This window comes from Amblyomma mixtum, chromosome 3 (assembly GCF_055824585.1).
Source record: "Amblyomma mixtum isolate Tamu chromosome 3, ASM5582458v1, whole genome shotgun sequence".
In the NCBI taxonomy this organism is placed as follows: domain Eukaryota; kingdom Metazoa; phylum Arthropoda; class Arachnida; order Ixodida; family Ixodidae; genus Amblyomma; species Amblyomma mixtum.
In genome coordinates this window covers 155,551,889-155,567,979 of record NC_143014.1, presented here as the reverse complement: position 1 = coordinate 155,567,979, position 16,091 = coordinate 155,551,889, and the positions used below count along the sequence as shown (strand labels likewise).

The 16,091-nt window shown below is 46.2% G+C and overlaps 1 protein-coding gene across 2 annotated transcripts in view; it reads right to left on the bottom strand.

Moving 5' to 3' along the window:
- The window catches only part of LOC149352443 (proto-oncogene tyrosine-protein kinase receptor Ret-like), a 188,111-nt gene that overhangs the window by 39,017 nt on the left and 133,003 nt on the right, over positions 1–16,091 (bottom strand). For both annotated transcript variants that reach the window (XM_089581615.1, XM_089581617.1), the window contains 4 exons: positions 14,231–14,504; positions 13,844–13,867; positions 11,899–12,117; positions 9,867–10,112 (listed from right to left, as the gene is read on the bottom strand). In XM_089581615.1, coding sequence (XP_089437741.1) covers positions 9,867–10,112; positions 11,899–12,117; positions 13,844–13,867; positions 14,231–14,504 — 763 coding nt within the window. The remainder of the gene's footprint in view (positions 1–9,866; positions 10,113–11,898; positions 12,118–13,843; positions 13,868–14,230; positions 14,505–16,091) is intronic.

Below are 16,091 nucleotides of genomic sequence, written 5' to 3'. Positions count from 1 at the left end.
CTTACGTCATGAACAATGTAAACGTGCTTGCACTATTTTTCAATGTTGAAAGCCATGCGCCGCATAGCGGCAGCCAAGGGAACTAGAAGCGCGTGTCCCGAATTCCTCATAATGAATGAACAGCGGGTAGACTCTGGCTCATAACAACAGTCTGCGACTGCAGTATTTTCTGCGAGAGGATACGATGACATTCGAAGCGCTGCATTGAGATGCTACTAAGATAAAACTTCGTGGTTCTCAGAGGCATGCAGATAACTTTGTTCGTCAGCGTGCCAGGTGCAAACATTTCCTGCTTACGTGACCTTTTGCTTTGTTTTGAGTATAGTGAAGTGTTGGGGAAATACAAAAGCAGCAACTCTGATTATGTCCGAAAGAAGTTTGTTTCTTTTAACTTATGCAACTTCAAAAAGGATTTCAAAACCGACCATAGTTTCAAAGGAATTAGACATAACACGATAATTGACGCGTTCTCTGCTGCGCATAGTATGCGCACTTTCTCATCATGCACACGAGCCCGTCGTCACAGTGCTGTCGTCACATTCTGTTCGTTCTTGTCCAAGATAGCATGAACCTGACCAAAAGCCCTTAACTGTTATCTTTATGCGGACGACACAACAATCTAACCTAGGATTCACATATAAATAAAGTCGTTGATAAACTTAACGTTGGTGCACAGAATGTATTCGACTGGCGCAGAAATAATTTGCTGTTCATTATAATGGATCCAAATCTAGCTTTAAAGTTTTTAGGTCACCCCATAAAATTCTTTGCGAAAACCTGTCTGTTAGCATAGGCTCAAGCTCAATCCTTTCAGCTGATTACGTATCCTTTCTAGGTGTAGTATTGGACAAACATCTTAAATTTCAGACCCACATTACATCTATTTCCCAAAAATTGGCGTGTAGTATTAGAGGACTAATTAAACTTCTCCCGTATTTTCATGTCCCTATTCTCATTTCCCTCTATTATTGGTTCATCCACTCCCACATTCAGTATTGCATTTCATCTTGGGGAAACACATAACATTCGCATTTATCATCTCTACAAACTACCCAGAACCAAGCAGTTCACATTATCACTTATAGTCACTACTCTGTAAATGCGCCTCGTCTGCTCCTATAACACAATATTTTGTCTGTGCCCAAAATAATCGAACACAAATTACGTACCCTTATGTACAAATCTCTTAAACAGCTACTTCCTTTTTCGCTAACTACCTACGACCAAATTCCGCGTCGCAACGACACACGTTTTGCGAATCACAGTAACTTCTTACTCCCTAAACCTAACACTAATTATGATAAACAAACAGTTCGTTTCTCTGCTACCACTTTATGGAACTCATTACTTGTTACCATGAAGCAATCATCAGATATGTGTGCCTTTAAATCCGCTCTTCATCAGTTTTTACAATCCCCCAAATAGTATTCTTCATGGTAAATGGTAGTAGTTTTGTCATTTATATCATTCTATGATTTTTGTTTTGTGTTGTACTGTACGCTTCTAGGTGTGTAATCTTTTTTCATTCAAATAAGTGTTTGGATTCTTTCTTGTATCACCCTCACTGCTCTTTACTGATGCCAATATCTTTATGATTTTTGAGCCTGCTGACCGTATATTCTTTTTTATGCGAAGCATATTACAATAGGTAACCCAAGCCTTTCGTGACGGTTACACGCTGTGCACACCACGTGACACAATGACGTCACGACAGATGAGAGACGGGGCTCCAACTTGTGCCGTCGCTGCGGTTGCACGCCGTGCAGACCACGTGGTATGGTGACGTCTCACCACGTGACACAATGACGTCACGACAGATGAGAGACGGGGCTCCAACTTGTGCCATCGCTGCGGTTGCACGCCGTGCAGACCACGTGGTATGGTGGCGTCACACCACGTGACACAATGACGTCACGACAGATGAGATACGGGGCTCCAACTTGTGCCGTCGCTGCGGTTGCACGCCGTGTGAATCACGTGGTATGGTGACGTTACACTCCCGCGCATTTCGAACGCGCGTTCACACTCGGTGTAGGTGAAACGGTCGCTCCACCGGGCAGGCGGACGCGGCTTCCGTGGCAATCCAGGCGCTACCCAACGCGCGTCTCGGGGTTAGTCGGCGTTCCACTGTAGCCATGCCGTTGTCTTCCCCCACGACGAAGGCTTCTAGTGGTTGTATTAAAATGACCAAGTATTCAACCAAGGAAAGCCATGTATTACCAAGCCTAGCCATCAATATACCTCGCATCTGACTAGGCTTAGCCTTAGCTAAGCCTCAGCCATTTTTTTTACAATTGTTCTCACAGGAGGTCCCGTCCACAGTCTCTGACTTTGGGACCTCCTTCTGTATTCCAGTGTTTATTTTTATTCTTGTACCCTAAACGTGCAATAAACGAACCTGGAACCTTCAACATCCAATATGGTTCATTGAATAAGTACCTGATGTACACGCGTGATAACTAACAGATTTTTACGAACCTAATGCAAGAGACTACCTGTAAGGTACGCCCTCAGCGGACGGCTGTGGATTAATTACAAACAACTAGGTGTTATTGGTATGCAGAGAAATCTCAGTGCACGAGGAATTTCGCACCTCGCCTCCACCGAAACGCTGCCGCACGGACCAAAATCGGACCCGCGTTTTCGGGCAGAGTATACTAGAGCACCACAGCCACTTAGTCGCCACGGCGAGTCGAGCGTAAACTAAACGATAAACAGTGCACTGCGACCTACTAAGCCACAGCTCTTGGGAGCGATTAATGACCATTGCAAGAAGCAAGTTTGAGAAGCTTTTTGTTATTAGGGTAAAACATCCCATCCTAGGACTGAGATGGTGTAATGTAGTAAAGTGAATCTACAGTAGGAATCATTGAGATCAAGTACTTTGGCTGCTCAGGCTTTAAAACATTCTCTAATTCATTCTCCGAGTTACTTTGCAGGGTGATATAATCAGCAAATCGGTGGATGCTGCGGGGTTTCCCGTTGACTGGTATTCCTAATTATTGCCAATCCGAAGATTTGATGCTGTTCGTGGACATTAAGGGAATAACAATAGAGAGCGTGTGCCTTCTTTCCTGGCTCCCCTTCTGATCCATATTATCAGACTCCTCTCGTCAAGGATTGCGGTCATTGTGCGGTCCGTGTAGATCATTAGTTAGGATATTGACATCTGTTTCTTGGACGCATTGGTTTCGCAATTCCTTCGGAAATGCGGAGGTTTCGACTGAAAGAAATGTTTTACCGAGGTCTAAAAGGCCATATAACATATATACGGACTTGATATCTGCGTATTTCTCTGCAAACTGGTGGTATGAATGTTGTCTACCGTCAAAAACTCCTCCTTAAAACTAGCCTGTTCAATAAGGTGAATAAAACTTTGAGAGCAATTACCTCACTAAATTTCCTGTATAGAGCTAACTTTCACCTAACTGGTTTATATTTCCAAGTACGTCAATTACTTTTGTTGTACATCAGCGTCATGTTAGCATTCCCCAGTTCCTTAATGCAATCGAGGTCAAGATCCATTGGTAATACACGATCGGAAATTTTCTGAGTACAATAGCTGTGCTTCGTTGTTGTTACAGCGTCATCTCGCCTTAATTATAACTCTGCTCAAATATTCAGTAACCTTCATTTTGAACGTTAAAGGCGCTATGCATCATTTGCCGGACGTCTAGTATTACGCTCCCTGTACGCGACCCCCGGCACCTGTCTTGGTTTATTTGAACTAGAAAAATCATTACTGAGCTAGTTGGTGTGTGTTACCTCTTGAATGTGAAGAGTGCAAACAGACATAGTTTGCAAAAGAACAGGTACGGACAGCTTTTACTTTCTGTTTTTTTTTAGCGAAGATCAGCGCTTACAAACAAGCAGAAGAAAAAAAATTCGACAGAGACACTTAAGACTGCTTACATGTGGGAATGCATTACTGTCCCTGGGTGCCCTGACACCCAGCCATGCCCACATTACCCCCACACACGCGCGCGCGTATGGCATCACCCGAAACGCTGCAAGACGAACTGTTGCATCACAACTTCGGTAAGAAAATTCTTTTTTCGAGGAGAGGAAATGACGCTCTGCCTCATGTCTCGATGGACACCTAAACCCCCTAAGCGAAGAGGTAAAAAAGCCTGGGAAGGCATACAACTGAAGGTGCATATGTCGTCGGTTCGAATCCTAATCGCAAGCTAACCTCCAACTTGACTAGCACATGTAAGCTGTCACAAAAATGAACAAGGGAGGGGAAAACCTCAGGTTGCTTGAGCCAACGTTTCGACAAGGGGACTTGTCTTCGTCTGGGCTGTGTGTGCGACGAGAAATTGTGTGTGACGAGAAATTGTATGACACCACCCGGAACGCTGTACGAGAAATGGTTGCGCCGCAATTTTGGAATGTTGTCGGGACAAGTGGTGCCACATTGAGGTCGGCGAGGGGTGAGTATACACAGAAGCAGCTTTTATAGCTTTCCTTTGTAGCCGTATGGGTGCGCTTGGGTGGACGTCAGTGAGTAATTACTCCCTTATTACAAATCTACTCCACCTTGGGGGATTCCCCTAAACATTTGACCAACACTGTTCCCACTTCGAGTTATTGATAAATTCGCTCTCGCCCTACCATAAGCTTGCCGTCCCGGTTAACTCAATTGGTAGAGCGACTGCTCCGGTGAAGCGGTGGTCTCGGGTTCGAACCCCGGACCAGGACGAGTTTTTCTTTAACTGCGAAGTTTCCGAGAAAGCTGTATAGCTTTCCTTTGTAGCCGTATGGCTGCGCTCGGGTGGACGTCAATGAGTAATTACTCCCTTATTACACAGAAGAACGACATGTATATGATTGTTTGAAATGGCGGTGCTCGGCTTGCTGTGTGCTTCCTAAGCCGCGTAGTGCCGTCATCCTTTTTGCTTGCCATCGCTTGGATTTTACAGGCCATCTGAGAGTAGAGCACGCACACACACACGCGCGCGCACACACACGCACGCACACACGCGCTCACACGCACGCGCACGCACACGCATGCACACACACACACACGCACACACACACACACACACACACACACACACACACACACACACACACACACACACACACACACATTTTAAGCGTCAACTCCGGCAATGTATGATAGCGAAATTTGGTTGCTGTAGAACGCGTGCTTTCCTGCAAACGCTCTAGCATTCAAGATTCGTCACATTAAACTTGGAAACGCTACACCAATCATATAGGTGACAACACTAACAGAAAGTGGTGTTATTTGCGCGATAACTATTCTCGGACACATTTTCTTTAAACTTAGTTCTCTATACAACACTAATACGCCCTCAAAAGGAGTCGACCATAGCAGTGAAGGATCTTAGCCATGATTATTTGATGCTATCATTTGAACTTGGCACCATCAAGAACGTTTGATGCCATCGAGATCACCTGAAGCCACCAAAAACCTCGTATAATGGCTATGAAAGCTAATTTGGCGCTAGCATTATTCGGCATCTCGCCGCAAGGTTTCTCATCACCTTCTGAGTTACATTATTTTTCTACATTACATAATGAGCTCATTCAAAAACCTCTTCTTATATAGTATTGCGTCCAACATTTTCGCAAACATGGCGTCCGATTGTGCAAAGCGTTTTGGTTTCTTTCAGACAATTTTATCTCGCAGATTCCAAAGGTCAGGTAATGGCTGGTGTGTTTTTTAATGGGGTTTAACATCCTGAAGCGACTCAGGCTATGAGGGACGCCGTCGTCGAAGACTCTCGAAAATTTCGACAGCCCGGGGTTCTTTACCATGCACTGATATCGCACAGTACACGGAACTCTCTAGCACTTCGCCTCCATCGAAATACGACCGCCGCGGCCGGGATCCAACTCGCGTGTTTCGGATCAGCAGCCGAGCACCATAACCACTGAGTCACCGCGGCGGCTTATTCAGGTATGGGAAAATGTTTCTGGTGAAATTGTATCCATTTCTGATCCCCACATTTTCCAGAAAATTGTAGCCAACTTTGTATAAACATAAACAACACTGAGTGCAATAAATACACGCACGTTTTCTTTTTTTTTGTTGGTTGGTTGATCTTTCTGGTCTTTACTGCATTCTGAAATACCCGTCCGGCCCTAGAGGTAAGATAATGTAGTACACTCTTGATTAAAATTTGCACCACTTTGCAGAATTACTCTCGGACGCTTTGGGTTGCTAAACGCTCTTTGTTTTCTGGAATAAATGTTTTCAAACTTCCGGCCAACATATTCAGATGTTGAAAGTTGAGAAGCTCTCTCTGCCAGTGACCAAAGAGAATTTTCTCTTGAAATGCAGTGTCTGAACATTTTGGAAGCAATGATAACTCATCGCCAACGTTAGAATGAAGAAAACCATAGGAACGCAAGAACGAAACACATGTGACTTTGGAAAACCCCGATGGCGGTGAGTCATAAAAGTCGCGCAGCAGTTCAAAGTAGTTAAATAGAACTACCGTTGGCGCTATACAGCTTCAGTTCTGCGCTCATGGTAATCACTGCTTATCGAAACGCGTAATGACAGGCTGTTAAATTTTATACAAAAAATAATCAGTATACACTCGCGAACAATTCCTTCCTCTTTAGGGAGAACATTTTGGCGTTGCAACGGCTCTGCGATCAATACAAAATTGCTATCGGACTTCAACGAGGTTCAGAGCAGCGATTTAGGTAGCGAAGTCATTTTTAGTTTTTATCTAGCGTAAGTTGTTTTTTTTTTGCTTATGGTTCTGGCTTAGCTTCCCTTCAAGAGAAAATTTCCTAGCCTTCAGCTAACACCCATTAGCAGTATAATTGTCCGAATTAAAATGAAGAACTTATCTTCAGGGTTGTTGATATGTATAATTACCGCACGCCACCTCGCTTCACACCCTGCTGTAGTGTGTTCTTGGTTCACGCCTCGTATCAAAATGTGCTGGATAGAAATGAAGCAGAAGCATCAATGGAAACTGCCGTGTTTAATGAGTACGGTTAAATGAAGGAAATCACAAAAAAAATCTCTTGAAGGGAATCACATCTGTATTCTACTCCTTCACGCATATATTTTATCTACCCTACCTCATGATGTGCCCAAACAAAGAATTTTCTTGTGCCGTATCGCATGCAAAGTGCCTTGCGAAAATGGCTGGCTGTCTCGTCTACTCCTGCTAAAAAAAAAAATATGAAACGCTGTGTTTCGATAGACATTTTTATTTAGCATTTCTTCAAAGCTCTAATTTTTCGGCTTGAGTAGCTTAAGTTCCTGCTGCTTTCAGTATAAATGATTTTGACATGCACTGTCTTCATTCCCCACATATTCTTGAGTACACCTACACATCTTAACGACTGCCAAGGACACTGGTGTGCCTTTTTTCTACCGACACCAGACAAATTTCAGTGTTAGTGCACCTAGAGCGGCGGCGATCAGAAGCGAAAAGCTTAAAAAAAAGTTCAATCTAAAAGTAACTTTTGCAAGAGTTTATCCCCAGTCGGGCGACGTGAAAGTCTTAAGGGAGAAAATAAGCAAACACAACCTTCGCTTTTATCACTGTGCGAGATATGTTACCTGCTAAAAGTCAGAGCGACGAAAAGAACAGTTATTTATGTGAGGGAGGTGCTCGCTGTTCGAAGCCACAGCTGCAAAAATTTAAAAAGAACGACAGAAATGGTGAAACCACCCCAACATACATCGAAAGAGCGATCAAAATACCCGCTCAGCGTAGAGCAGAAACCCTCATGGCTGTCAGTTCGCGTACGAGCTTGCGCAGAATGGAAAACGACGTCTATGAGCAAAGAAGCAGTGCCTCTATGCGCGAGCTGGTTTAGAAATCGATGATGGAGCAGCTGTGGCGAGGAACTTGGGAGCCCATAGCAGACGTTTCGCTGTCGCGACAAAAATACCGAAAGTTAGCGGGGACAAGACCATAATTGGGCAAGATGTGCAGCAATCTATCCTCGCCGGTTCAGAGTCTTATTATATCCAAGCGTAATTGGCTAGCCTGAAAGCGCTCATGCGTCTGCTAAGGAACACATAAGATAAAACTATTTTTTGTTCAGTGGTACCATTTTTATGAAAGTTACTCTCTTTGCACGATCCAGAAAAGCGTCTGCGTCAGGTTTATACCCCCCTCCCCCCCAACCCCTCTGTTTTCTTTTCTTGCATTTTTTTCAGCCATTCTTCATGAGGCGTACTTTGGCTTCTCCGGTGCATGGGTGGTGCACGAAGTTTGTGCAGAAAGTCTGAAAAAGGACTAAAGGGATAGAGCTGAACGGTTATGTAAATGAGTGGAAGCAAAGGGACTAAGATTCGCCTTCATCTTCCGAGGAAAATATTCTGAACTATGTTTTTTACACCCAAGTAGAGTCCTTTTTGAAAAAGAGAAGTGGGTGTAGAAATAGTTATAGCGCTTTTTATCCCTTCGTATTAGCCGGCGCAAAAAACTAAGTAACTGCGGATAATTTTACGTACACCAAGAGCAGGGGCCAACACCGCATGAAAAGCGCCACTTTTCTGAGAATACTTCCGCCTAATCTCCATTTCTTCAAGTACCACCTCACGAGAGTCAACGTTCTTTTCTTTCTTTTTTTCAGCTTATTCAAGACCCTCTCATCCCACGTGGATAGCATGCATTTCCTTTAAAGTGACGCACGAGGATCGGGACTGGCGGTGGCTGAAAAGGTTTCTAACCGAAAGGCTTCAGCTCAGTTTGAGAGGTCAGGTAGTCTAAATTATCAAATCGTCAGGTGGTCGCACATCAAATCGTCAGGTGGGCGCACATCGAATCGTCTTTGTCAACCACACAGTTTTTTTTTCTTTTGTTTTTATGCGAAGCATATTGGTGAACCTCTGGCCCCGGTTTCCATGAAGCAGATTTTGTGACCAGACTTTCGCAAGACAAAGCGCGCACGAGATCCGCTTTGAAAAAGTAGTTCTCCTTAAATAATGTTCTGGTCGACACACCCGGAATAATCAGAGGTAGTGCCCTTAAAGGGCATCAAGGCTGTGCATAACCCGTTGAAGTTGCATTCCATAAAGCGGGTAATTATTATCTTTATAAAACCCCCCAAAAAATGCGCTTTCTAACACATCTTAAAAGTGTTCCAGACTTAACGTCTTTCTTGTGGATAGAAAATTCACAGTAAATTTGCGAAAACGTTGGGAGATTCTCGTTGGCTGTCCGATTTTCGTGGTTACTGGAGAAAAAAAGAAGGCGTCAGTAAGGGAAGAAAAAGCCTGACGACTACGACGTACGCAAAGTTTTCGCTGCCGATCTGAACGCACGTTCCTGACGCCTCATTTTAGGATGAGGAAAGTCTGGATGCATAGGCGAAAGATGAACATTCGGCTCCATGATCGCCGATGTTACGAAACGCTGCGCCCCCGTGCATGATAAATGCAGCGCGTTGGTGCGACCGTCTGGTCAGAACAAGCATTTCCCTTCGTTTTCTTTCGTTGCTTGTCTCGTGCGCCCTGCTTCACTTCGCTAAGAAGACAAGTAGTCGTCGCGTACGTGATAAACGACTTCCTTAAAGGATCTCTGCAAACGACCTCCTTCACTCAACGTGAGCCAAAGCGCTTCACACCCCTGAGCGCTCCTCACAGAGACCTCTTTATTTTATTTTTTTTTGTCGCTCTCTTTGCGTCTCTCTCCATCTTATGAAGAGTAGGTTGCATACTTAGCACCCCGAGAACCCACGAAAGCCTGCAGGACAGTGCTAATTGCAGGTCTCAGCGGGACCTTTGTTTCGCAATGGCCATAAGTGGGCTGATTATGACGATGGAGGGGATAATGAAGGCAAAGGCGACGACTCTACGAAAGAGTTCCTCTTGACGACCATGGCAAGAATCCTGCGCGCGCGCTGCCGAGGGTTCTCACCCTGCCTGTGGTCGAGGTCAGCAGTGGCCGCGGACAGCTGGCCGAACGAGCTCTGGCCGTCGGCTCCGGCAGCACCGTCGCTTCCGTGGGACCAGGCGGGGACGGCGAGCACGCTGTCGCGGCTGTCGGGCCGGGACGGCGGTTTCGTGCACGTGCAGCTTTCAGCCGAAGCGCACGAACAGATGCCCATGGCTTTCTCGATGCCTCTGCCGGACGGCCCCGCCACGGCCTCGCCCACCACGTGCTCTGAAAAATGCGCAAACGCGAACCTTTGCTCCAGCTGTTTGTCTCCTTCATATCTAAAAACGTCTGCGATCTTACTCGTCTGATAGCAAACACTCTGCGTCAAAGATCGAAAAAAGACCCTTGTCGATGCTGCAGCCGAAGATCCTAAGTTTGCTTCTGGTTCCGGTAGCACTGCTCGTACAGCAACCCCTGTGCTAGAAAGGCTTAGGATGATTACGATAGATTCAGTGCCCATTACTTTAGAGTTTCAAAGTGCTAAGGGCGCTGCCGTAGAGCTCCGCTACTCGGCCCAGCGGTAAACTCAGTGGGAACTTAACACTTGAAGTGTTAAGCACCCAACGAATTTAACACTTTTTTCTCGCCCAGCAGACGACGGTTTCTCACCTACTTCCGCATATTATACGGTAAATTTTCTGCTTCGCCTTCGTACGAGATGTGTTTCCTTTTCTGGGAGTTCGCTCTTCGTCTTCATGCGCAACTGCAGTGGTGCAGCAGGAAAGACTCTGCTTTTATCCCGTCTACCTAGACTCCGAGCTTATAACCTTACATATCATAGCCACCCATCTAGAGCACTAAGTAGCTGGTACATGCAGACTATCACACTCGGATTCTAACATAGCATACTATTATGTTAACGGCGATGAATAGCCGAGCTTTCTCATTGCACATTATCCAAACGATTGAGAAAAAGCTGGAAGTTGCGGATTCAAAACTGCGGTAATAATGCCGCCGGTAGCCTAAAGTAAGCATGAAATGCTTTTACTTGATGTTAACCTGATGATGGGGGCGGCAGAAAGTTATGTGGGCGGATGATTGGTTTATGGGGTTTAACGTCTCTAATCGACTCAAGCTATGAGAGACGACGTAGTGAAGGGCTCCGGAAATTTCGACCACCTGGGGTTCCTTAATGTGTACTGACATCTCACAGTGCACAAGCCTCCAACATTCCGCCTCCGTCGAAATGCGACCGCCGCGGCCGAGATCACAGCCGCGTCTTTCGGGACAGCAGCCGAGCGCCATAACCACTGAGCCACCGCGGCGGCCCAGGCAGGCGGAAGAGATTAGGAAGTTTGCGGGGGTAAGGTAGCCGCAGATAACACAAGACAGCGTAATTGGAGGGATACGTTAGAGGTATTTGTCCTGCAGTGGACGCAGTTAGGCTTACGATGATATTGATGAATCTGATGGATAATTTAGAACTATTCACTCAGGTTCCTAAGTGCTTAATATGGGTTAACTCTCCTTCTCTCCAAGGGGCCCAAGTGCACGCGCGAGTGACCGCAATCTAGTGCGCCTTTGGTGCAACACGCGTTTCCTTCATAGTGTGTAAAGGGCCTTCAGATTAAAGCTAGGTTTGCAATGATCCCGCCTTCATGGTTTATTTTTATGCTCCGCAATTTTGTAATCGGAATGCTATGTGCTTATCAAACGCTTCAGCACTTGAATAAATATTCGCAATAAAACATTTACATCTTTACGCGGAATATCACAAGCCTTCTTAAACTCCGCAACTGTCAACAATACGGCCCAAGTTTCATTCCGACATGTTCGAGTGCTTCGTTTATAAACCTTTGGCTAGCGTTCTGTCAGACACCGTGTTAAAGGGGTAAACATTGTTATGTTCATGCAAGTGCTAATTACCATAAACAGCTTATGCATTTCAAATTAGGCGAACCCCGTTCGCTCGCTCTCCTTCACCCTGTTAACGAGGGCGTCCTTTTTTTTCGGCTGGCTTGACTTGCCCGGCTCCTGCGGGAGACAATGCGGTAATGGTGACGGGGTGTACCTGCGCAGTCCTGCGGGCACAGAGTCGGGTGCATGAGTTCAAGCTCGTCGCAGGTGCCGTCGGGGCAGCTCTCCGGGTCGCCAGTGCAGGTGCTGTAGCGAGTGGTCAGGTGGCGACCACCGGAGCCGTGGCGCCAGCGGCAGCGGCCGTCCAGCGTGCCCGGGCCGCACGACGCCGAGCACTGGGCCTCGCTCAGCTGCTGGCCGCATAGGCGCCCTTCTGCGGGTAGCGGGAATGGGTCACCTTCGAAGTGTTTCAACGAGCACTAGTATATACTGCGGATAAAATCGTACTTTCTTCAGCATTCGTTTCTTTTTTTTATAACGCGATATTGTTACCAGAGCCAAGAGCGCGTACTTATAAACGCTTCTGTGTCTTTTTCCCTCGAGAGCGGCTTCAGTCGCTCTACATTTTCCTATATTTGGCCAATTACACCCTAAACCTACGAGAAAAACTTCCCCCGGAGGGGACAAAAATAATAAATAAATAAAAACAAAAACGCGACAGCAGAATAAGCTGGCTGTAAAGCGACATAAGAAGAAAAGTACAAAAGTAGCGCATTCACGCCTGGCGAAAGCTAAGACCCCACATTCACCGTAGCCAGATTACCGCCCATGAGTGAAAGAGCGCAAAAGAAATTATCACAGCGCCTGCGCAAAGATTCTGCCATTACCGCGATAGTCCAGCTGCGTAAATGGACTGGAGGAGGACGCATTACGCAATCAATAAAGAGAGATGACTATGGCAGAAAAAGAAAAGTAGCTCAGAAAGCGAAGTTTCGTACAGAGTGCGCGCACTTTACGAGTAATCGCGAAGCTCGCCTCTTTTCTTGATGGCTTTGTTCAACAACTCGAGCGACTCTTCGGCTTTTCGGTCCGGCGGTTTGGCATGCAAAGTGGGGAGTTACGTGCCATATTTGGAGCTGAGTGTTGGGCAAGACTGACTGAGACTGCCAAAGCGAGTTTGGTGACCGGCCGTCGCTTAGCTGGCCGCTCTGCATTTTATTGCATGAGCTTCGCCAGAGTGTAAGAGAAATAAAAAAAAGGCAAGAAATTTCTACAGAATTTTAATTCAACCGAGTTCTCATGACTGCACTGAAATAAAAGAAGAAATGTTTTTACACATTTAAAGCTTTTGCAGTACTCTAGCTTTCCGACACAAGTGTATTATAAAACTGTATAACCGTGGCGTTCATTAAAATGTAATACATTTGAACGGGATAAGATATGGCTACTCGAACATAAAGACTACATCCAGCCTGTCGGGTCCGTTCGCAAAAAGGCCAGAAGCTCGTAGTTCTTCCCAGCGCAAAAAGTATTGATTTCATACCAACAGAAGTTTAGCCAAGTTCAAAGCATGCAAGCGTTATTCGCTCCAGCAAGAGATAGCTCCACTTGAAATCTACTTTAGCAACCTACTAATTATGCAGCGCAGTATTTTGTGCACCGGGACACTCAATGCCCAGGTGAAGAATAGAGCCGTGGCGTCCATTTTATGTTGTACAGCGAGCACAGTGCCACCCCTTTCCTTTGGCTCATAGAACGAGCGCCCCGTGGCTCCAGACATACGTCAACATCTACTGTTGTTTCGGCTTAATCGGCCGCCTTCAGACACGAAAAGCCCACCATCATCACCGATACTCGTCTTGCATTCACGTATTCTTGGCCTCTCTGTTGATCACTGCTGCCCTTACAGCTCTTTACAAAGAAATAACGAGTGCCGACAAACACTCTTTTCTTTTGTTTTGATGTATGATGAGGATTATGTTTAATTCACATGAAGAATTGACCGGCGCATGCTCATCCGAAGCTCCGGCTGCTTAACAGCACCTTGCGTCATCGTACACAAAACCATTTTATTGGTTTATCCTATCCGGCTGGTAGTTTCTATTTAGGTAAAGCATATAAACGGCATAACTGCTGCCTTGAGATAAACTGACACTTACCGCAGCGCTCCGTGTGAGTGCCACCTGAAAAAAAAAGACAAAAATACTGTGTTTGTGTCGATCATTTTAATACACACACCATCATTTATGCACGAATTCGTTTTCTTTTTCGCTTATTGTCAGCTCGTCTAGTTTTATAGTTTTGTATCTTTTTCTTCCTTCGTTATTCTAGTATTGCGAACTAGACTTTCCCGTCTCAAGGAGGTTGTCTTCTGTTCGCGTAATTAACTGCCTTCGTCTTCGTCCCAATATCATATTCAGGCATGGCGCCGTAACTTGGAATACATTTTCCCCTCATACGCGCTTTCGCCAGTGTCACCGTGTGGCTCCGCTATAACGTGCACTTCACAGGTTCAGGCAAGAAGCCTTTGGCCGCCTCTTCCCCACCTTCAGCATCCTGGATGTGCACCTCGACGCGGTAGAGGTGCCGCCGGTTAGGCCCCCTTTCGCCCTCCTCCCACGAGGCCTCCAAAAGGACGCTCGTCTCGGAGGCGTTGAAGTCGCGCAGTCGCTCCTCGTTGCTCACGTATAGGATGCCCGTACGCTCAGTCACTGCGAGCCACGAGTTCGCAGCAGTCGGCCGACCATGGCCGGAGCTCGGCTCATCTGGCACCAGCCGGAAGCGGTGGTTGGACGTCGGCGCGGTCATCGACGAAAGCACCTGCAGGGCCAGAAAAACGCGCACCGGGGTCATTGACTGCAGCGCCGTGGTTGGCCGCAGCGCTGAATCAGGGGCTCACTAGCGCAAGCTGCCGCTGGCGACGCAGAAGAAAGCGCAAGCGTGGTTGACTGACAAGTTTGCGCGTAACTGACAGGAAATGCTAAGCGACGCGGTCACGCCAAGAGGCTGTTAAACGCACTACGTAACAGCGAGCCAGAATACTTAAAGGTGCAGTGAAGAGGAATCTGAACTCGTCTTTTTGCCGCGGGAACTCGATCTACACGTTCCGAGCATTCTTAGAAACTGCGATTTATTGCCCTGTGTGGCCGATTTCCCCAATTAATTCGAATTAATTTTTTTAATTCTCCCCCGTACGGTGGGCGGAGTCGACCAACGCGTGGAGTGCCTTTCACCCAGTCCCGTGGCGACTTGCCGCTCTGCCATTGGCGGAGTAATACGTAGTAGTCCGTAGAAGCAAATAGTCCGCGCGTATTTTTATTTCTGCGGGCTTGTTTTGCGGCTATATTATCTTCGAATGAAACTATTTATTCGCGTAAACCTAAAAAACAAAATAAAGCGAAAGCAAAACCTCCACGGAGCTGACTGAAAGGCACTCCACGCGTTGGTCGACTCCGCCCACCGTACGCGGAGAATTCAAAAAATAAAGGCGGGTGCCGGACGTTAATTCGATTTAATTAAGGAAATCGGCCACAGGGCAATAAGTCGCAGTTTCTAAGAATTCTCGGAACGTGTAGATCGAGTTCCCGCGGCAAAAAGACGAGTTCAGATTCCTCTTCAGTGCACCTTTAAGACGTTTGCATGACTTGTGGAATACTTGTTTGATAATGCGCACCAAGACGGGCGGAGTATTTTCGACCTTAACACTAAAGCGGGAATTCTTGTGCTGTTTAGAGGGCCTGTTGAATGAATATTGGAAAAGCGCGAATGCACACAACGCCCTTTTTCACTGAAAAATAAAATACAAGTCACTGACGCCCAGCTGCCACGAATATCTGGCATGAGAGACAAACACCTCCCCCTGCTGCTATTAAAAGATGCACGTTATTAACTGCATATAAATCAACCCATACTCCCAGAAATCAGACTAAAGTAAGAGCAAGCTAAGCAGTCCTTTTCTTGCCCTGTTAAACTGGAACATGAGACAGCAGTCAAGGGCCAAAGTAAGGATCGAATTTCTCGAAAATGGAATCACTCATGGACGTATTGCATGAACATTTTACAACCCCCATCTGGATTCCCATACAGCTTGCCGATGGCAAAGGTCATTGTTGCCGGAAACTCGTAGTAGCCATCAGTTGTTTCTGATTTAACATTGTCTTCCACGCCGTCGAAAGCTTTGGGCATGAAGAATTTTTTAAAATTTCTATGAATAATAACTAAAGGCAAGACACCTCAAGCATCAGTCACGCAAATCAGGGACGGGACTGATTGTAGGAAACACGATATATTTATTCAGGCGGTAAGCAGGTCAGGTGGTCGCTTTTGACCGCACATTGTTGATAACAATGCTAGGTCAAGTTTTCTTGGTTGCTCTTTTTAGGACACCCCAATGTAGCCTTTTTTTCG